Here is a 22560-nt window from a genome sequence, read left to right as displayed (position 1 = left end):
TAATTTATTCTACAATCTGTTATTGAGTAATTGAATTTTGAATCATGCGTCTGCACATGAAATTGCAGGAAAGAGAAAATTAAACCATTCACTGACAATCACGATGTTTACACTTTAAATTACATCGACCGATCTGTGTCACTCTTAAAGGCCTTAAAATAAGACAAAATATGATGTAGGCGCCAAAAATACTATAATTAATTTTTTTCCATATACACTCACTCTGCCACATTTTTAAAGTTACACCTTACTAGTAACAGGTTGGACCCTCTTTGCTTTCAGAACTGCATTAATTATTCATGGCACAGATTCAGCAGCATGTTGACATTACATCATCGAGCAGTTGCTGCATATTTGTCGACTGCACATCCATGATGTGAATCTCCCATTCCACCACATCCCAATGTTGCTCTATTGGATTGAGGTGTAGTTACTGTTAAGTCCTTTTGAGTGCACCGAACTCGTTTTCTATTCAATTCAATTTTATTTTATTTATATGGTACAAAATGACTTTAGTCGCTGCAGTTGGCTTTTATAATGTAAACTAGATACCATGAGTTATAAGGGGATGGACATAGTAAGCAACAATATTCAGGTAGGCACACAAAGTGTGCCAAGAAAACAATTACACCACCACCAGCAGCCTGAACTGCCTGACCCACCGTCTGAAGTTTCATCAGGCCAGGCAGTGTTTGTCCAATCTTCTGTTTCCTGAGCTCGTGTGAATTGTAGCCTCAGTTTCCTGTTCTTTGCTCATAGGAATGGAGCAGGGCGATATGACCAAAAATATCTATCACGATATACATTAGAAAATTTGCGATAACGATATAACTGACGATATAATTGACACTAGACAAAATACTTTACAACTCCTCAACTTTATTAGTGCAAAAAAACCCAAAAACATCAATGTATTTTGCACTTACACAAGCAGCTTTTTAAGTGCATTAAAGTTATATAAAAAATTTGCAGTGCAAATGCAATTCCTTGCTGACAGTTTAACCAAAAGGCATTTCCAGTGGAAATTGGCCAACATTTCATCAGCATAACCATGTATAATATCCACAAAACCTAAAAAGACAATACGGTAATATTATGTTGAAGTGCAGTACGTATCACTCCGCGAGGCTCCTGCCTACAATAGCCGTAAAGCTCCGACAATCCATCAAGCGGTGCAGCTTCGTAGCTTAGCAAAGTCATACTGAAACATTTGACAGATTTTCCAGCGCCGTATACGACATAAAATCGTTTCAAGGTCAGTAAACACAACCAGAATTCATACATAAGGCACACAGGATTATAAGGGGCACTGTCGAAGTGTGCCATATTTTCCAAAAAACACGGTAATAACGACGGCCCGCTAGCATGCTCTACCAAAAATAGTGCTTTGTTGTGTATCTGACGGACGAAAGCCAAACCAGTTCCACACCAGTGAAGTTGCAGCATTTTTACAAACCAGTTCTGGTTCATCCGTTTCATTCAACGATCCACTTTCGCTCTTCTCATTCTGCGTCGCAGCCATGTGCGTATGTAAACAAAGGCACTGCGCATGCGCGTTTTACCCATATTCTATCGCAATATTTCATTTTCTTATCATTGCCCAACATTACACCGGTTTACCGTGAACAGTATGATATAGCCCAGCCCTACTCTGTAGTCCGATCTGTATCAGTCTGTTCACTCTCCTATGACATCATCAAGGCATTTATCTCCAGAAAACTGCTACAAACTGGCTATTTTCTGTTTCTGAGCACTTTTTGTGAACCCTACACATGTTCAGAGCCACTTAAATCATCTTCCTTCCCCATTCAGTTCAAACTCCAGCAGGTTCTCTTGTACATGCCTACACGCCTAAATGCACTGAGTTGATGCCATGTGATTGGCTCATTATTATTTGCACTAATGAGCAGTTGAACAATAGCCAGTAATAGGTTTACTGACTAATGCATTAGCTGGTGAGTGTATATGATGTTGCAATGGTGGATGCTCATATTAAGCATGGCCAAAATTCCAAACAATGGCAACCTCAGGAGCGAGCAGTTCTCTTTCAAACTCCTGATGCTCACATTAATGCTGTTCTCCATTGTTATGTGGCACATTTTAAAGGTGCTGAAATGGATTAGCTGGCTGGCAGTGCTGATGTTACACTACCTGTGCCATCCACAGGCTACAATTCGAAGGACAATCCTGTTTATCACACAAACATTTCCCAAGTCTTTCATCTGGCTGAGCAATGAAAGTGCAATTAATTTCCGACTCTGCTGTGCACACCTCGAGAACAAAAGCGCGACTCCTTTCAGTGGAGAGGGACCGGCAACAATTTTCCAACCGTCAGAGGACGGATAAAAATCTTCCCCAAGCTTGAAGGACACCGAGGCTGATAATAGATTTACTGACTGATTCACGTGAAGGAGAATAAAGAAAATGTATAATCTGACACATAAACGGCGCCACAGGATTTCTCTGTCGCTACCTGATTTCTTCTAAGTGTCTATCTGAAGGATCAAGTCACAGCTGTCAATGAACGTTAAGCCATTTGCTCTAATGTGCTGGTAATGTCGGGGATATTCGGAAATTGCGCGAAAGTAGAATTCAGACACGCATTAGTCAACAAGGTAGTGGAGTACTTTACACTCTTTAATGGCCATTCAGTCAATGACAAGTACATTTCATCGGCTTTGAAGTAAAGAGTAGTATATTTTAAAACTCATAGGCATAGTTGTACTCTACAATCATGGCATACGCACACAGGGAAATATTTAAAGTCATCATATTGCAGAATTGCTTTGTTTGCATCATAACTTTCACCCTTAGATTTTTTTTTTTTGCCAGGGGGTCAGTAATCCCATTACGTGATAACGATTAGGTTCGCCGCAGTGTCCTCATCAACAATTTCAGCTTCCACTCCCTCTGGGGTACACTTGTGAGGAATAACCCACTTAGCCTCCCTTTAAGTCTCTTTGTTACCTTGGGAAATTGAAGTCTGTGAGGGTCCAATGGGCACATAACAGAAGAGAGGGATGTGATGAGGTACTGTAATTGCAATGAAATATACCACATCAGAATGAGCAATACCACCCAAAAACTGTTCTTGGCCAAAAGCACAGAGGTGCTAAACAACATGCACTATGCTGGTTTTGAGATAAGTACAAGTTGCCTTGTGTATCATTTATGAAAACAGAACAGAAGCAAAGGTCTAACCTTCACTCGCGCGCGCACACACACACACACACACACACACACACACACACGCACACGCCTTCTTCCATTCCAGAGAAACAGCAGCACTAAGGCCCTGTTTTCTCCTCTGACTCACAAACTGCAGCGAATGCAAACTGAAAATGATAAGCACATTGTTACATTTTGTGAGCACACCAGGAACGCCTCGGCTAATTTAAGTAAATATGAAGTTTAATTTCGTTTGCATATTCCACAACATACTCTCAATTTTCTGTGTGGTACATACACTTCAACAAGGATAATGGAGTCTAAAATAACATAACATGTTCGTTTATGATGATGTTCTGAGCAGTTTTAGAGCTAGTTGTTAAACTGTTATGCATTATGCTGAGAGTCTTTAAATAATGCGTTCACCCATTTCATACACTAAGAAAACAAGACATCTAAGAAAATACTGCCTGACTGTAACTTTTAGGGTGAAAAAGCTTGTTACTGGAGCACTTCCCTCTAAGATACAGCCTTTTCACCCCTGACAGGAGCTCTTGTAATTGATATTGATATTTGTAGCCTTCATTTTCAAAACCAGTCTTAGTTGCCAGTTTTGCTCTTTAATCTAAAAGTTACAAAAATCTACCTTTTTAAAGGGTGGAGAGAAAAAAGGTGCAAAATTGTGCACATATTAACTTTATTATTATTGTACACTGATACATTTGGAGATGGATTGGCATTTGTATATAACTCAAAACTATCAACTGAAACTAAACACAATGTATTAAATTGTTTTTAATTTACTTAAAAGAAACAAAGTATCAGAGCAGTTACATTTTTATCTTATATAGCTGCTCTTTATCTTGTTATCCACGTATCCAATTGCCACTTTACACACTCTTTTATGATACTATTCCTTAAAATCTACACTCAAAAATGATTCTTAACCCTCAATAAACACAAATCAACAATGAGTTTATTTATTCCAGTTATTAAACATTTTGTGCTTGGTATGAACTGAATGTATACCAATCAGGTAAATGTCATTGGAATACTGAAAACAAAGAACACATAGTGTAAACAAGAGCAGTATCACTGAAGGGCGAGAGTCAAAACTTTGATCCTTTATTATAATTTTATTACAGTTTGATGATAGGGTGTTGTGCAGCTCTCTCCATGACACTTCTTATGATATATTACTCATAATGACCTTTGGCCATAACAATTAAGGTCAAGGTCGAACGCTTAGCCAGCCAAGATGCTCATGTCCCCCAAGCAGTGTTGGTCAAGTTACTTGAAAATGGTAATTAGTTACTAACAGTGTTGGGACTAACGCGTTATTAAGTAACGCGTTACAGTAACTACGTTATTATTGTGGTAACGAGCACGGTAACTAGTTATTATGCCAAAATCAGGAACGCGTTACTCGTTACTGGGATTTAGATAGGGTCGTTACTCGTTACTTCGTGTGGTGGCATCGCGGAGTTTCCACAGATTCAGTAACATTAGCAAGTGGTGGAGGCCAGCGGGTGGATGAAGGAAAAGGGACGCAGAAGGAAAAGAGACGCGAGGCGGCCGCCGGTCCAAGTGTGAACTGAACTTCAGGTAAGAAGTTATGACCTGCAGTCTCTCTGGGTCAGATATGAACAACCCGTTCTCACTCCCAAAGCGTAACATTTTACGCTAGGTGACAAATCGTCACCATATTACGTTTTCGGCTACCCACCACGTTCCTAAATGACGACCTCGGAAAAAGAGGAAATATGAGAACCGTCTGGACTGAACCTACACATGTTCGCTCTTTTTCTTCAAATCGCTTAGAAACACGCTATTTAACATCATTAAAGTCCTGGTTAAGGTCAGGAATAAGGTTATGGTCAGGGCTAGGGATAAGGTTAGGTTTAGGGCTGGAATACAGGGCTGGAACGTCTACTACCGCGGGAGCGTCATTGCACTGGATTCCAGCCATAACCCGCCGCGTACCATAAGAACGCCGAAGGTCTCCTTTCGCGTTCCTCAGGAACGCCGCGGGACGTGACAAAACGTCGACATGTTACGCCTCGGGAGTGAGAACGCTCTGATATGAACCAAGTTTAAGTGCAGTTTATTTTCGTTATTCTAACTTTTTCCGTACTGCGTGCTAGCTAGCATGACGGAGTTTCTATACAGCTGGGTGGTGCTATGAAGTTAATGATGTTGAACTTTATTTTGTTCATAAGTTATTAGAGTTGCCAACCATCCCGTCTGGTATTCAGAGAAAATATTACGCGTTTCGTATTGAGGTGAAAAGGAACAGTTTGTCCCGTAATTCAGCTACAATGAAAAAGGCACAAAGCTGGAGTTATTCTGTGTCTTTGCTGCACAGCTGCCTCTTCTTCTCTCATCCTCTCCCCCTCCCTCTCCTGTTTCTACTTCAATCATGAAAACTGATCAATGATCAGCTGATCGGCTCTCTTATTTGTTTATTCCCCACTTTGCGCCGAAAGAGGAAACCAGCGGATGTCGCGCTAAACAACAGCAGCATGTTTAAGCTTGATCAGCTATTGTTAGAATTTATTTAATATTAATTTCTAGTATCAGCTGATGTTTGCTGGAGCCACAGCTGTAAAAAAGCTGCTGGTCAGGATGTCGGTTTGGATATGTGGTGAGAGGGAAACATGAAGATGAAACCAGGAGATGTCCTTACTGAATCATCAGAGCTGAACAGGTGATGGAGAAACAGGTTTACCTTTTAGGTGACATGAATGAGTTGAAGGGAAGTTATGAACTGTTTCTGAGAGACAAATAACCCCAGGATCCTTTTCTAAGTAGCTGACAGCTGGTAACTGTGCAGGGGCGGATCTAGCAAAGTGTTGCCAGGGGTCCATGTAGGGCATTAACAGGGAAAAGGGGGGCACAAAGAAATACTTTTCTTTCTTATTCTCATTTAAAATGTCTAGCTTTTAAAAAAATAATTATCTGAATCTTACAACAAACGATTGATAGATTGATGCATATATACCATCAAAACAGTGTACATCACTGTCACAATAGTGTTTATTTTCATTCAAAGGCTTTATGATTTTTCCTATAATGGTGGGCCAGTCTCTAGTCAAAATGCCCGGGCCAATTTTCTGTCCCAGTCCAGCCCTGTATGCAGCTCACCTGCAGTCTGGTGTTACCTACATCTTCCTATTCAGAAGGCAGAATTTCCGAGTTCTGAGTACAATCGAAAGCACCACGACTGCAGTTTTTGTGTTGGATGTAAAAGGCGCACATGACGCTGTGACGTAGGCTAGAATCATGGCAGCAGTCAACGACGGTCCAGGCGTGGGATTTCTCTCGTGGAAATATGCACATTATCTTTTCCTTTCTATTGGTAGGTGGCACAGTGCACTTGTGGCAAGTAAGCAAGCTAGAAGACTGGCAAAGTTATGGAAGAAACACATTAACAAGAGAATTCTGAGTAAAACCAAAGTTACTTTCCCTAGTAACTAGTTACTTTGAAAGTAACGAGTAACTTGAAGTAACTGAGTTACTTTTGAGAGAAGTAACTAGTAATGTAACTAAGTTACTATTTTAAAGTAACTTACCCAACACTGGTTACTAATTACTGATTACTTCTCCAAAAAAGTAATCCATTATGTTACTGATTTTATGTTTTATGTTACTTTATGCACATTGCATCAAGCAGAAATTAAATTATATGCAACTGTCTTTGATTGGAAGAAATTTGTTTAACATTTAAACCTATTTTCTGCATATTTCAGTATATTAAAAGAATAATTATATATGCTAAAAGTAATGTCAGTACTTCCGAGCTTTAAATGCTGTATGCTAGTACTCTCTCCCGCACTCCATATTATCCATTGTTGATCTACACACGTCTGTTGCTGCCACGCACGTCGCACGCTTGTACGTCATTGTCATGAGACACTCTCACAAACAAAACCACGGTTTAGTAACGCAGCATGCTTACGGTGAATGTAACAGTAATCTAATTACTTTTTTTGCAATAGTAATCCCTTTAATTACTCGTTACTTGAAAAAGGTAATCAGATTACATCTCTGCCCCTCTTGAAAGCTTATTTTTGTAAAGTTAAATCTGAACATGATATGTTGAAACTGTGGACCCTGGAGTGCTAATAAAGAGACACACAAACAAACAGAACGATTGCATGCTCCCTCCCTTCATCGGCAGAATAATGTGTATGAAATTATATTTTTAAATAAAAAAGTTAATTTGGTAACACTTCAAAATAATTCTTTTTTTGTCCTGCAAAAACCTGGCTTAGTATATTTGTGGGTCAATATATTACATTGTAATTTAAATAAAATACCTTGATATTCCATTACATTACAGGGGAATTACTCCTGAGTTGAGGCCACATTATAAAGTGTTACTGGCCATTTATACTGTGTTTATCAGCTATAAAACGAGAGAGTTTTTGAAACTGGAAAATTAGTTTTACCCTCTGCAGTCCTCAAGCTTTATTGACAAATCACATTTGAGCTGGCTTTGGATGCTTGCAGGTAAACAGTCCCTGTGATGGCCAAATGAAGCACTGCATTTGCCAAAAAAGGAGTTTATTAACTTTTCAAAATGTGTCACCGGCACACAGCATAGTAAGCTTTACCCCGCCATATCCACCGGCTACACTGGAAGCCCCCAGATTTTGGCAGTCAGCAGAGAATAGTTTATAGGTTACTGCTGCATGCCTGAGTCACAGTAACAGCAGTACATATCACAGGCTCTAAAATGTTAATCTCGCTAAAAACCTAAAGAAATAAACATGAATTAGTTTTGTCTAAGGTCTAGCAAAGTGAAGTGTGGTATGACTCCCAGAAGCTCCACAAAAAAAGGTTGGAAAGCCAATAATAGGAACAAATGACCAACATCCAGAAACCTCACACAGAGAATCTGAGATGAAGGGTTTAAATAAACTAGAGACTGGAGACCTTCTCTGCAGTAATGCGCAGGAGTATCGACTGATTTTGGAAATGTCTTTTTGTTATGAGGTGAGATGTCTTCTCCACGGTAATCTCATCAAGCAGACACTAGAGTGAAATGTTATTGTTTAACTAACCACGTGTGGGACATCAGTCTTGATAGAGTGGGACTGCAGCTGCAGGGGAAAGCACCACAAGGTCTTTGGATTGCAAGCTGAGAAAAGAAAAGCCTTAATAAAATCTGGAGTTTCTAAAAATCAGATGATGTAGTGATTTAGTGTGTGTGTAGTGTAATGTAATGCAGCTGTGTGGTTGAATGTAGGGCAGTCCCACAGCACCCCCTGGAGGACAGAACAATATAACAGCTGAGAAATGTACAGTGTGCTGTCTGACCACTGTGTGAGGCTTCACATTACTGATGGTGGTTTCAAATAACACATGAGCACCGTGTGCTCTGCAGGGATATGTAATATTTTCATTTTTGCTGTTTCACTCATAAATATAAGCATCAGAAAATTGTATTAAATCTTCTTTTCTTTCCTCCCCTCTCTGTCCTGCAGGTATCTGAAGCCAGACGAGAACAAAAAGTCAAAGCACAAGACTGCTGTGAAAAAGAAGACGCTCAATCCTGAGTTCAATGAGGTATAAACCACAGCTAAACCTTGCAGCATTTCTTTCTATTTTATTCCTGTTTATTGTTGCCTGAGCTTTATCTGGTGCTTTATGTGCTGAGCGACCTTCATAACCCTGGGACCAACAAAAGCCACTTTGACAGGGCAACACTGTTGGAATTTTTCTTAATTCATAACAAGATGGCTTTTTAAAAAAGCTGCAGAACCAAAAAATAACTTAAATAATTAAAGTCCTGTTTAGCCAAGTGTTTACCACTGAAGACGGGCTAAAACTCAGGTGTATTTTATCAGGACTGAACTTCTATTGATCTTCTCTTATAAAACCAATGAGCCAAGTTACTGACTGGTTAACTTATTAAGTGACTGTTTAGTCCTATCAATGCCTGAAGCTCTGAAGCTTTGAAAATAAAGTTTTAATGGCTCTATCTGCACCAATAAATACTTTTTGCAGTGGTAATAATAAGAGAGAAAAATTCATATTTAATGTAAAAGTTTTCTTTATAGTGGCAAACCTTCAGATTTTATAAAACCTGTAGTTTGTCTTCTCCTTTTCCCTTTTCATAGTGTATGCCTTCAGGATTCTGATATTTTATTGCAAATATTACATATAAGAAATATAGTTTCTAACCTGATACATTTAATGGTAAAAACATTAAACAATGATATAACCCAGTCATTTGTCGGCTTGGTTTTAGAACTATAAACACTCCTTTGGTTTATTGAATCTATAAGTGGGCATATTTTGATGTGAGAGCGCTAAGCTGACAGCTAACACTAACAAGCTTGGTTAACCTAAAAAGTAAAACCAACATGAAGGGGTCTGTTTTACATTGTTACATTGTTGTTACATTGTTGTTACATTACTGTTACATTACATCTACATTGTTTTAACCCCCATGGGGTTGTAAAAAGGCTTCAAGTTATATAGAAGTGTATCAGAAAATGTGAGGCTTCAAAACATCAAGATGGCGATGGCGGTTTCATCATGAGACACCGTGTGCTTTAATCCCACAGGTCTAGAGACCAGTCAGCTACCTGCTGGTAGCTGATAGGTGAAACTGGTTCCAAAGAGACATACAGTATGGTACTGCACCAAAAGCCTCCCTGTGGTGTTTGTGGTCACTTGCAGATCAGTATTGTCACATTTAATTTGTATGGAACACACCAAGCTGTCTGCAAACACTTGCCAACTACTCACCAAGCGACAGTAAAAGTTGCACCTTTACAAATGTTAAGGCACAACCTTTACTCTGAAAGTTCAAGTTTCACTGCCACTCAGCAAGTAGCTGATCAGTGTTTCCAGACACGTCACCGTCTTCCATGCAAACTGCAGACAACCACAGCAATCTTCTAGTGTCCAAGAAGGTTTTTATGCATCACCCTCTTTCAACTAAAAGCAAGTCAGTATTTCTGGCCCAGTTGTCCAAAAATGTAAATAATGTTTGTTAAAACAGGGAGCTTAATATAATTTTGAACGCTATTGCATTGCCTCCAGACCTTTACCATGCTGTATACCGCTGCTTTGACCGTGAAGGAAGCAATTTAAGTAATCAACCTTTATGTTCTTCTTAGCTGAGCCGGAGCTCCTCAGTCTCACAGCCAAACACCTCCCTTCATGGCTGATTTTAAATTGTATTGAAATCAGACAGGTGCTGCTTCGGCCACGTTTTGAACAAGAATGCCAAACATGTTTTTGAGGCTGAACGGGCCACAGGGCAGCTCGGCTCGGACGTTTCTGCTTGTATACGAGTGGACGTACCCCAGCCGAACGCTCACACAGGCCAGCGACTTGACATTTCCTCTGACATTTTTTTGCGCCCATACTCTTCCATCACCTCCTGGCCTTTCCGTTGGAGACAAGCAATGAGGTCCTCCTCCATATCGAGGCTCTGGTTTCATTAAGGTGATTGAACCGCAGATTGTTGCTTCGCAAACTGCAAATTGATTTCAGAAGAAAATGCTTGTTTCATTTAGTGGACAGTGGACTGTATCGATTACACTGTCATGCTATTACAGAAGCCGTGTGTGTATTCCGCATTTAATTTCCTCCGCTCCAAGTTTAAGATACGTTGACACCTTTGCTGTGCTGTGAGTTTCCTTAACTAACGAAAATGAGTCTGGTTATGTAGTGACTGAAAAAAACATTAGAGCGAGAAGAGCTAGATTAAACAGCGTCTTGTTTAAGGCACTAACAAAATATTAAAACCTAATGAGGCGTTCTGAATGAATTTCAGCAGGAAATGAAACAAAAGCTTTCAGAATTGTTTTGATAATTATGCAAACCGAAAAACTGCACATTAGAGTGTTTTTGTGTGTGTGTGTGACGATGGTCCATCAGAATAAATAAACTCTTAAAGCCCCAACGTGGTGATCTGAAAAGATGAGGTATTATTAATCATGTGTTTTGAGAGAGAAAATTGTGGAGCTCTTATTTTGCCCTCTTTTATTTTCTGCAGGAGTTCTGTTATGACATAAAATATGCAGACCTCACCAAAAAGACCTTGGAGGTGACCGTATGGGACTACGACATTGGAAAGTCGAATGACTTCATAGGTAAGCAGTGCTGGGCTTCACTGTGCTGACACTTTGAGACTCCCTGAGGGTTACTGGGGTCTGCATGTTTTTAAGGACTTGTTTCGGTTTGCATTTCCAACATGAAAAGGAATGCAAACACAAACTAACTGCTGCTACAACAAAAAGATGGAGATCAACACAGGTGGGATTGTGTGTTTGTTGTGTAATGAGACTTTTAAGGGCGATGGAAAAGCTGTGATTGTGTGGCGTGGATATTTCACAGTCTTAAGAATAATTGTAACATTATCCATAGATTCCAAAAAAGGGTAAAGAAATCTAAAGAAGTAGCTATTAAACGAGGTCCAACTCAAAAAGATGTCACAACTGAGGTTAATATAATAACATTATGAATAACCCCCCCCCAAAACAATGTAATATAACAAGTCAACACATAATATGATAAATCATAATGAACTTACACATTATCACAATATATATGATCACATTTTGAAAAATGTGCCATGTCCTGTGCTTTCAAATCACAGCTGGAATCTTCTGTTTCCTGTTTGTCTGTATAAAAAGCCAATCAGATCTTTGGAGCTCAGGGGAAACACAAGACCTCAGATGTATCTGCAGTACTGTGACAAAGTTTTCACAGCACTCTGTGCAGCCATGTGAAAAGCTAAGTACGTCCTCACTGCTTCCAGAGGAATACAGTGGGGCAAAAAAGTATTTAGTCAGCCACCGATTGTGCAAGTTCCCCCACTTAAAATGATGACAGAGGTCAGTAATTTGCACCAGAGGTACACTTCAACTGTGAGAGACAGAATGTGAAAAAAAAATCCATGAATTCACATGGTAGGATTTGTAAAGAATTTATTCGTAAATCAGGGTGGAAAATAAGTATTTGGTCACCTCAAACAAGGAAAATCTCTGGCTCTCACAGACCTGTAACGTCTTCTGTAAGAAGCTTTTCTGTCCCCCACTCGTTACCTGTATGAATGGCACCAGTTTGAACTCATCATCTGTATAAAAGACACCTGTCCACAGCCTCAAACAGTCCGACTCCAAACTCCGCCATGGCCAAGACCAAAGAGCTTTCGAAGGACACCAGGAAAAGTATTGTAGACCTGCACCAGACTGGGAAGAGTGAATCTACAATAGGCAAGCAGCTTGGTGTGAAAAAATCAACTGTGGGAGCAATCATCAGAAAATGGAAGACATACAAGACCACCGATAATCTCCCTCCATCTGGGGCTCCACGCAAGATCTCATCCCGTGGGGTCAAAATGATCATGAGAACGGTGAGCAAAGATCCCAGAACCACACGGGGGGACCTGGTGAATGACCTGCAGAGAGCTGGGACCAAAGTAACAAAGGTCACCATCAGTAACACACTACAACGGCAGGGAATCAAATCCCGCAGTGCCAGACGTGTTCCGCTGCTGAAGCCAGTGCATGTCCAGGCCCGTCTGAAGTTTGCCAGAGAGCACATGGATGATACAGCAGAGGATTGGGAGAATGTCATGTGGTCAGATGAAACCAAAGTAGAACTTTTTGGTATAAACTCAACTCGTCGTGTTTGGAGGAAGAAGAATACGGAGTTGCATCCCAAGAACACCATACCTACTGTGAAGCATGGGGGTGGAAACATCATGCTATGGGGCTGTTTTTCTGCCAAGGGGACAGGACGACTGATCCGTGTTAAGGACAGAATGAATGGGGCCATGTATCGTGAGATTTTGAGCCAAAACCTCCTTCCATCAGTGAGAACTTTGAAGATGAAACGAGGCTGGGTCTTCCAACATGACAATGATCCAAAACACACCGCCCGGGCAACAAAGGAGTGGCTCCGTAAGAAGCATTTGAAAGTCCTGGAGTGGCCTAGCCAGTCTCCAGACCTCAACCCCATAGAAAATCTGTGGCGGGAGTTGAAAGTCCGTGTTGCTCGGCGACAGCCCCAAAACATCACTGCTCTTGAGAAGATCTGCATGGAGGAATGGGCCAAAATACCAGCTACTGTGTGTGCAAACCTGGTAAAGACCTATAGTAAACGTTTGACCTCTGTTATTGCCAACAAAGGTTATGTTACAAAGTATTGAGTTGTATTTTTGTTATTGACCAAATACTTATTTTCCACCCTGATTTACGAATAAATTCTTTACAAATCCTACCATGTGGATTCATGGATTTTTTTTTCACATTCTGTCTCTCACAGTTGAAGTGTACCTCTGGTGCAAATTACTGACCTCTGTCATCATTTTAGGTGGGGGAACTTGCACAATCGGTGGCTGACTAAATACTTTTTTGCCCCACTGTATAAAGTGTAAATAGCAGCTAAGTGCTAATCAAATGCACTAAATCAACCGATCATCAGTTTGTGTGAGCACCACGGTTAAAGCTTTGGCAATTTTGCTGGTCTGGAGCATTCAGATGTATGTTAACACAATGGCACAATCTTCCAAAGAGAGGACGTCCCAGCAAATTCACCCCAAGGTCGGATTGTGCAGCGCACAGAGAAGCTGCAAAAAATCTCAGACTCAACAGGCCTCAGTTAACATGTTCACTGCTGAAGTGCATGACTATAGCATTAGAAAAAGACTGAACAAGTAGGGCAGCACAGCTCAGGTTTGCAAAGTTGCATCCGAATAAACCAAAAGACTATTGTAACAACGTTCTTTGGCCATATGAGACTAAATGTTCAACCATAATGGACAGCACTACATTTGGCATAAATTTCTGGAGGGTGCTGTAACTTTTAATATAGGATGAACATATAAGGATTTTTATTTTAATGTGAGCCGTGCAAAGTCCAGTGATGCAACACACAGAGCTGGAAATGAACATAACTGATTCTCTTTAGTAAACCAACTTATAAATAATTTGTAAAAGGTTTTTCATCTTTAATATTGTTTTTCAGCTGTTTTATGATGCTAAGAATATAAACTGATATTATAATGTGATGCATTATAAGTCTCCTGTCTTTCTAATAAGAACTCATTCTGTGTTTGTGCCTCCTTTTAGGTGGTGTATCTCTGGGTATCAATGCAAATGGAGAAAGGCTCAAGCACTGGTTTGACTGCCTCAAAAACAAGGACAAAAAAATTGAACGCTGGCACACGTTGACCAATGAATTACCTGGTTCATTAAATGACTGAACACACACAATCCTTCGTCCAACCTGTTCGCCGGCTGCACCAGGACTCCCGCATCCTCCCCGTCCTCTCCACCCAGGTCGTCTTCTCTGGGTCGCCCTCGTGTTGCCCGCATCGACCTGAGACGCCTCTCTTTGGGAATACACAGTATTTCCTCTCCACAGGGCTGAGTTTAAAACATACACATCTCATGTTTGTGTTCAACAACACTTTCACACATACAGAAAGGAGGTTGCACCGCTGCTCATTTCATGTTTTTAAGAGAAATTCAATCCACAAGATGACTGACAGGGATTGTAGTGTTGACTTTAAAGGATTCTTGTATGAACGGTGGAAGATAAAAGAAGCAAAATCTATTTGATGAGATCTTTTACAGCAGTTAAAGAATTTCCACTAATCCATAAAGCTGCACAGGAAAAACCTCATGATTTCAATTTCATGGCTATGAGCAGTCTTAGGATTTAAAGTAGTGGATACACTAACAAAGGATGTAGCAAATATTTCGTATTACTAATACAAGTTCTAGATTTGGAGCATGTATTTTCCATTTGGGAAGATGAGAGCAATGCCATAGAGACTTCGTGTAGTTTATGGAGAACAGTCTTTAAAGGTTGAGGTCTCATTATGCTTCAAACCATGTCTGAACCATAACTCTAACTAAAAAACTGCTGTTTTGTTTGTTTGATAGAGTTAATAGTGAAGCTTGTGTAAAGGCAAAAACTCTACAGAGAAAGAGAGCTGGGTTGTGGCAAGAGTTGCCTAAAGCTACTTTATATTGTAAGCCAAATAATCTACAATAATAAACAGCAACCTCTAACAATTAGAAGGCCCCCAATGTGCAAGTAGAGTGACACTAGCGAGAGTGGGAAGGAAGAACTCCCTTTAAACAGGAAGAAACCAGAGATTAATGAGTAAATGCAAAGTGGTCTGCAAACACATCGAGAGTGAGTCTTAAGTAGAAAGGAGTTACAATGCCCTCCAATACTCACTAACTTTATTCTGTAAAGATAGTTTCAGTTATTTTAAACCATAAGTTAATAAAATAATTTTTGCTTTTTGCAGTTCTAAAGCAGAAAACCTTTTTTTTAATTGTGGGTTTTACTTGTTAAGAAAGATATTGCAAACAATATCAACCTGCTGGCATCATATTTAATCCATCTGTGGCCAGTTTAAAGAATATAGTTACATTTGATTTCAATATGTCTAAATTACAACAAAAAAGTATACTTTCACAGCCTCCACCATCTATTTGGATTCAGCTGTAGACTGATGTATAGTATGTGGGAGTCAGATTTCATCACAGCATCAGATGGCGAGTCATCCATCCATTTGTTTTTTCATGCTTATCCAACTACGAGTCATATTGGAGCTGCGCTGGGTACACCCTGGACCCTTCGTGTGAGTCCATCATAGGCCTAACGTGAAGAGACAGTCACACGCTCCCCAATTAATATCAGCAACGATGGATAGCTGAATGCGAGACTCCTGCCATGCAGTTGTCATTTGAGAGTGTATCATTCACTTTCACCGTGACAGAGAGCAATGATCATATGAAAGGTTCGGCTTTGGAAGATGTGGGTGAGAAACTTGAGAAAGATCCAGATCCCAGTGTGGCACATCATGGGCTCGATATACAGTAACTGTGCCTATCTCTGGTTACAACAAAGAATCTAAGTAGTATAACAGAAGAAAAGGCCCAAAGGTGGTGCATCAGGTCTGAATTGAGCTTTTTTTCACATTCATAGGGTTTTGCACTGTAAAATTCAGTTAAAACAGAGTTACCTTTACCTCCCAAAGAGTCTGAAGAAGAACATTTAGCAGACACAGCCTCACCTCTAGTGTTTTTCTTCACACGCTAATGTTTTTTAGCCACAACAACAGAATCGTACTTCTTTCCAAATTCACTATAGTGAAATTCAAGGCAATGGTCGTCATTTTGAGGGAGTGGAGCATATCAAATACAGTGTCTACAAAAAGTCCTGGAAGCAGTGCAGGGATTCAAAAGGAGACAAACTTAGAGGGCACAGATGTGTTTAAACCAGGCATGCACAATGTGTCTCTGTAGCTTCTTAGTCATCCAGGTCACGTTAGTGTAGAAAGCCTGAGAAAAGAGACAACTAGACTTCTTTAAATTTGTGAAGATGTTTGACTTCAATAGGTCACATGATGGTCACATGATGGGTTGGGCCAAAGTATGATGGTACCGACCCTCTTGTGACTCGTGATAAATCACATGACCTTTTGTTTTTAGAATTGAAGAAGTCCAGTTACCTCTTTTTTTTTTTTTAAAGCTCTTTAGACTTTTTAGCTACGGTGTTGAAGACACACGTGTAAACAACAAGGTTAATATGGCTGCTACATATAATTATATAAAGATGGGATCATTGTTTGAAGCATGTTGAGGCCTTGATAGGCAGTATCACAACTGGAGCAACCACCCTAACCCGTCCCTGAAATCTAAGGCACTCTGGGTTACTAAGGTAACAAAGTCTGGCTTTAAATCCATGTAAAAACTGATGCTCTCCTTTAAGGTTAAAACAAGAACTAATACGCTAACGTTGAACGTAAATTCCTTCTTAAGGCTTCTTTACAGCAGTTATTCATGGCATCCCTGCATGTTTCTGTATGAGACATGACAAAATGTCACCAACTATGTGAACCAACCACCGATTAAGTTCCACCCGTCATCTGCTGACTTTTGTGGTCGAGGATCGAGGCTCTGCAAGTGTTTGCTCCATTCAGTCATCCCATCCAGACTTCAAAAAAATCAGAAAAACTGAAACCAGTGAGCGTTATAATATAATTGAGAGGTGAATCATGGGTACAAGGCCGCAGCGCTGTTTTCAATCAGCTGGATTTTCTTTGTGGTCAAAAATAACTTCTTAAGTTTGAGACTTCTTAAGAGTGAAAGAAAATGGGTTCAAACGTCAAGGGCATGATTACATTTCTTTCGAACTGCAAACAGCAAAGTGCCCCTGAGTCAATCTGAGGCAGATGGTCACTTAGACAAGTGCAAAAAACACAGAATAGTAACGATACTGTGGGGTTTTGTGATTATCCAGGAGCTGCATGGATATGAATATAGGCAGAAAAATCTCATTGTTCTGATGCTCTGTGGTCATATTTCATGCAGAAAATAAGAAACATCCATAGTCGCTATGTGCAGTCGTCACGCCACACAGCGTGCTCCAGTGTTGGAAAGCTGAGTGCAGCTGTAATCAACAACAGAATGAAGTTCAGTGGGTGACCCGTCTGGTGAAAATCACTTGTTGAGCCACAATGCCACCTGATTGGGAAGCTCTATTGTGTGTGTGCGCGTGTGTGTGTGTTTGTGTGCAGCTTATTGTTTACACTACTGAAAATTAGTTTCGCTGATGGCATTTTCAGCTGGATGAAAATGTACCTGCTGTTTGTCAAAAGGGCCGAATTTCAAAAACAGGAAGTTTACATCAAATGTTTAAAAAGAGAAAAAATAGAAATTAAAACACAAAAAGCATGTATTGTTTACAACAGCCTATTCCTGCTGAAGTTCAAGTTTGCTGCTAAACGGGCAAACGCGCCCTCTTTGGCTGAAGTCACTGCGGTCGTTCAGTCGTGCAATGCGACCTTCGCTAAGACGGATGAGAAGGGCAGCATTTTTAATATACTAGCAGTGTATGTGTATTGTTACTATATTGTTGTTTTTTTATGTGAGCACCTCCACTAGAAATGTATCAAACAGAATGTACATGTTTAACCCCTTCTATTCCACAGTAAGTCCTGCACCTTAGTGCTCTGTAGTGTTCATATTGTTCATACGTCGGATCTGAAGCTCTGTATTTGAGCACACGTATCTGGGAATAGAGATGGTTGAACTCACTCCCCTGCAGCGGACTACCAGGGCTTATCTCGCTCAAAAAATTCTAAGTGAGTTAACATTTTACTTTGAATGACTTATGATTGTTTTAATTTTAATATATTTTGTCGAAGTGGACCTACTATGCTTATCCTTGCTTTCTGTCACATACATACTGTTCCAATGATCTCTGCTCGTATTAATTACGGTCAAAGGTTCAAATACTGAGCCCAGCATGCGTGCAGGTAATTCCTGTGAGCCAATTTCATTCCTGTTTTTCAGGAAAGTATGATGTGACATCATTCTGGGCTATTTCAGGATAAAGAGAGTAAGTCCTGAATTTGGTCACTGGGAGCTGCTCTGGTTGTGTGATTGAAGGGGAAGCTAATCCTACGTGAGCTGGATTCTGATATTCCAAACTCCAGGAGAACTATATTCTCACTTTTTTTTTAATCAGTCATTATAAATAAAAACAGATCTAAGTTATATTTTAAGTGTTAGTATGTTAGCTAAGTCTTGCTTATTTGGTTGACCTGCAAATTTTCATTCAAGTTAGATGCACGTCATTTCGTCTTGTGGTCAGTGGCTCTGTGCCCTACAAGTGAGCCCTGCCCCTCATTTTGAGAACCACTGGCTCAACAGACTGGTATGTTTGTGCCTGGGTCCCATACAGCAACCCCCGGGACTCGGACCGTGAAATTTATGGTTTTCAGGGTTTTTATCGGTTTTTTTAAGCGTTATTTTTTGATCTTTTTTTTGTTAACTCGGTTTCCCTGGGTCTTTTTCCGTGTGTTATGAATAAATCTTGTTTTCTTTGTTACCGGTACTGGTTTTGTTTTGTTGCATTTATCCGCAACACCTTAATGGCCGGTTCCTGAAAATATTGTCGGACATAAACCGGTCCGGGGCGCAAAAAAGGTTGGGGACCGCTGCCATACGGAGCCTACGCACCGCTTTTACGATTACTGATGGCATGTTGTAGTTGTGCACTGCCATTAGGGGGCAGTGTCAGAAATAAGTGACACAGCACAGTCTGTGGGCTGGTCTTGCTTGTGTTGTTGTTGCGATATAACCAGAGGTGTTTTACCTGGCAAGGCAGGACAATGCTTGCCCCGCGAGAGCAGACAAACTTTAAACTACAGCAGTGCCGATGTTTAAAGACTGTAATGACAGATGGAGAGCCCATCCACGTGACCACACTGTCGTTGGTGGTGTCAGATTCTTTAGAGCATATTACAGCTAAAGGGGCGCCTTTGTATTTCATGCCTAAGGCTGCAACAGACTTTCACCACTGGATACACAAAGAGGGGCTGAAATGTTAAAAACAGTTAAAACTGGCCTCTACAGGCACTATCTTGCAACATTTTTAAATCTTTGATGTGGTTTTTTCGCATTTGTGATGAACACCACTTTCACTCCCGTTCCTATTCAGGCCCACTTTTAAACCAATCAGTATTCAACGTGCGACCTATAAAAAAGCATTGATTTGAACCATGATTCATTCAGAGCTTCTCTAGTCCAGAAATAAAAATACTGAGCTGGAAATGAGCATAGCAGGTCCACTTTAAAGTTTACCCCGAGTCCCTGTGCAGTCCTGAATCCCAGGACTCAAACCTCAGATCACCAGGTTGGGATGCATGCCATATATAGTTCGATTCCCCAGTACGACCCTTTTTATGCATGTCCTCCACCACACCCGGCTTTCATCCACCGTGCACAGGCTGGTGACCCAGAAGCAGCGCACAAATACTCCTCACGTAGCGATCGGGATTCCTGTCAGGCTTGCAATTTAGCTAACAGCTTTTTGTCATTACCTCACGTCACTGTAAGCGATCGAGCAGGCATGTTTGGGCTTTTTCTTTCAGGAGCATGTCGACTCTGTCGGTGTGGCTGGCTGCTTTTGCAGTCGTATCATTTTAACTCACTAGTTGCAGCTGTTGGATTGTGAAGAACAGCTCTAATGTCCATTTGTTATACTATTTGACCTTCTTCACCCAGTTTCATTACTGACACAGTGCTGTTTGAATAATTAGATTCCTTTTCGCGCTTGCTTCCGTTCATTTTGAGGAAAAATTTGATTTTGATAAGTGATATCGCACCTTCAAAGCTGGGGAATGAAATCTTTAACGCATTTCAGCTGGCCTCACGTCTCCGTTTCCTTTAAGTGTTAACAGTCTCTTCAGCCCCATCGATACGGGAGACACAAGGCGGCTGTGAAACTTTGCTGGCATCTCAATATACTCCTTAACACAGCAGTGGTCCCTCTCCTCCCCCCTCCCCGATTAATATGTAATGAATAAAACTGACATGTGATTTCGATTTTGTAATCTGTCTGCCTTTGTATGCAAGCTCAATATTATATAAAAAAAAACATAAATGCATGCATATGTTCTTGGTTTTGTCATGAGATGACTTTGCCTAATGTTTGATACTGTTTTCTGTATGAAAAAAAATATGACTGTGGATGCTCTAAGATTATGCTACAAGTCAGTCTTTCTTCTAGACTACATTTTGTACCTTTGAACACTATCGCATTGCCTGTTTGGCTGCTGTATTGACTATCTGGAAGCGTGATTTGATGTGAATTAAATTCTCTCCTTTGTTGTTTTTCGTTTCCTTTTGAACACTCAGGCACTTGTTTTCATTTTTCTGAATTTGTTGAATGTATGACTATAAATGCTTGTCTCAAATTATATTTTAGTCCTATGCCAAATGGAAAGGTTGTTGTGCCTTATTTCTAATAACATGGGTCATTTCACTCATTGCAAGGTGCAGGTGAAAGTCTGAAATGTGGCATAATTTCTTTAGCTCCGGTCAGAGTCCATGCAAATGATGCTTCCAAGCAGCAGCAGCAGGCGCTTCCTGCCAGATCACCGACACTAGTGTTCTGTATTTTGACAGGAAAGCAACAGGAACTCCGTTACAGCGATACTTCCTGCTAATTAAAGGCCAGTATGATCACGCAAGGTTTTGTCTGCAAACTGCATAAAGGCAGGTGACAAATTAAAGAAAAAATAAACCCTTGAGGCTTTTTGTCTCACGGAATCCAGCACCTCTATAAAAAAGCAGAAGTCCACTTTGCACCTTCAAAGACTGTATAAATGATAGATGTAGCCATTTTGATGTCACTCAGTCACAAGTTGTTAGTTGATATTCTGGATATCCTCCTTTCTGCAAGTCAAAATGGCCAAACTTTAGTAAATGGACTTTATATTTTATTCAGCTTGGTAAAAAAAAAATATGTGAATGAGCCTTTTTTGCAACTGCAGCTATCGCCCCCTGGTGGTCGTTAAAAAGAATCCAGGTTCAATGCACTTCCCATTTGCAATTATTATGAATTTGTTCAGACTAATCTTTATCCTAGAATTGTCAAACATATGCTGGTGGTTTCTACTCCCCACGTGTCACCGAATGGTTTGTGAAAACTTGTAACTTAGATGCTGTTGCCTGCACAGATAGATATTGCAGACAAAGCTTTCCACTACCCGCCATTAAAACATGTAATAAAGGAATATAATTTAAAGAATATAGATGCCAGAGGGGAAAATATTTATCAGCTCTTCACCAAAAGTGTGTTGCACGGAGGTCACTCCTTTGGAATTCTATCTGCTATCATGAGACTGAAAGCTGCCGTGTGGTGCGCAACCAAAACGGTAAATAATCCCAAACACACTGTCAATAAAGAACAAGCAAACATGGATAGAAAAAACACACAATGAAACACTACCAATCATGGATTGGCCTCCCCAGAGCCTAGATGTCAACAATTATTGAGGCAGTGTGGGATTATCTTGAACGAAAGGCAGCAAACATCCAAAGAAGATCTTTGAATATCCATCAGGAAGCCTTAGAACTATTCCTGAAGGCTACTTGCCTAAGAAAGTTCAGGGTGTGTTGGAGAAAATGAATGTTGGACTTCTGGAAGTACCCTGTAGTGTCTTTTGGGTCTTGTAGGTTTTCTTTGTGGCCAAAGTTTGACATGAATACCCTTCAAATGCTTAATTGAATTGGGATTTGAAGAGTTTTCACCGTGTAGTGTTCATCAAACTGTTGCTGAGTGTTTTCTTGCAATGCAGCAGGGCGTGTTGTTACACTTATGGGTCTGCAATGCTTAGGTGGGTGCTACATGTCAAAATAGCGCACACATAAGTCAGCACATAAGCAGAACACTCATTTGCAACGAGATGATTCGTATTATTCACTCCACTGTGCCGTGGCTTTAATGTTGTAGGTGATCTATCTTGCAGTGGGAGCTGTTTTTATTCAGAGCACAGCTGCATTGTATATGGCTATAGAAAAGACGAGGCAATTTTTCAAGCAGTTTTCC

General features: G+C 40.4%; 1 protein-coding gene across 1 annotated transcript in view; it reads left to right on the top strand.

Annotated features, from left to right (window-relative positions):
• Positions 1-20858, top strand: part of doc2b (double C2-like domains, beta) — a 193234-nt gene extending 172376 nt beyond the window's left edge. Inside the window, exons 7-9 of the mRNA XM_085421282.1 lie at positions 8658-8739; positions 11186-11282; positions 14268-20858. Coding sequence (XP_085277408.1) covers positions 8658-8739; positions 11186-11282; positions 14268-14401 — 313 coding nt within the window. The 3' untranslated portion in view covers positions 14402-20858. The remainder of the gene's footprint in view (positions 1-8657; positions 8740-11185; positions 11283-14267) is intronic.
• The last annotated feature ends 1702 nt before the right edge of the window (positions 20859-22560 follow it).

Source organism: Rhamphochromis longiceps, linkage group LG10 (assembly GCF_057381845.1).
Source record: "Rhamphochromis longiceps isolate RC_006_pf linkage group LG10, R_longiceps_female_GT1.1, whole genome shotgun sequence".
NCBI lineage: Eukaryota > Metazoa > Chordata > Actinopteri > Cichliformes > Cichlidae > Rhamphochromis > Rhamphochromis longiceps.
This window is presented reverse-complemented; position numbering and strand designations above follow the sequence as displayed.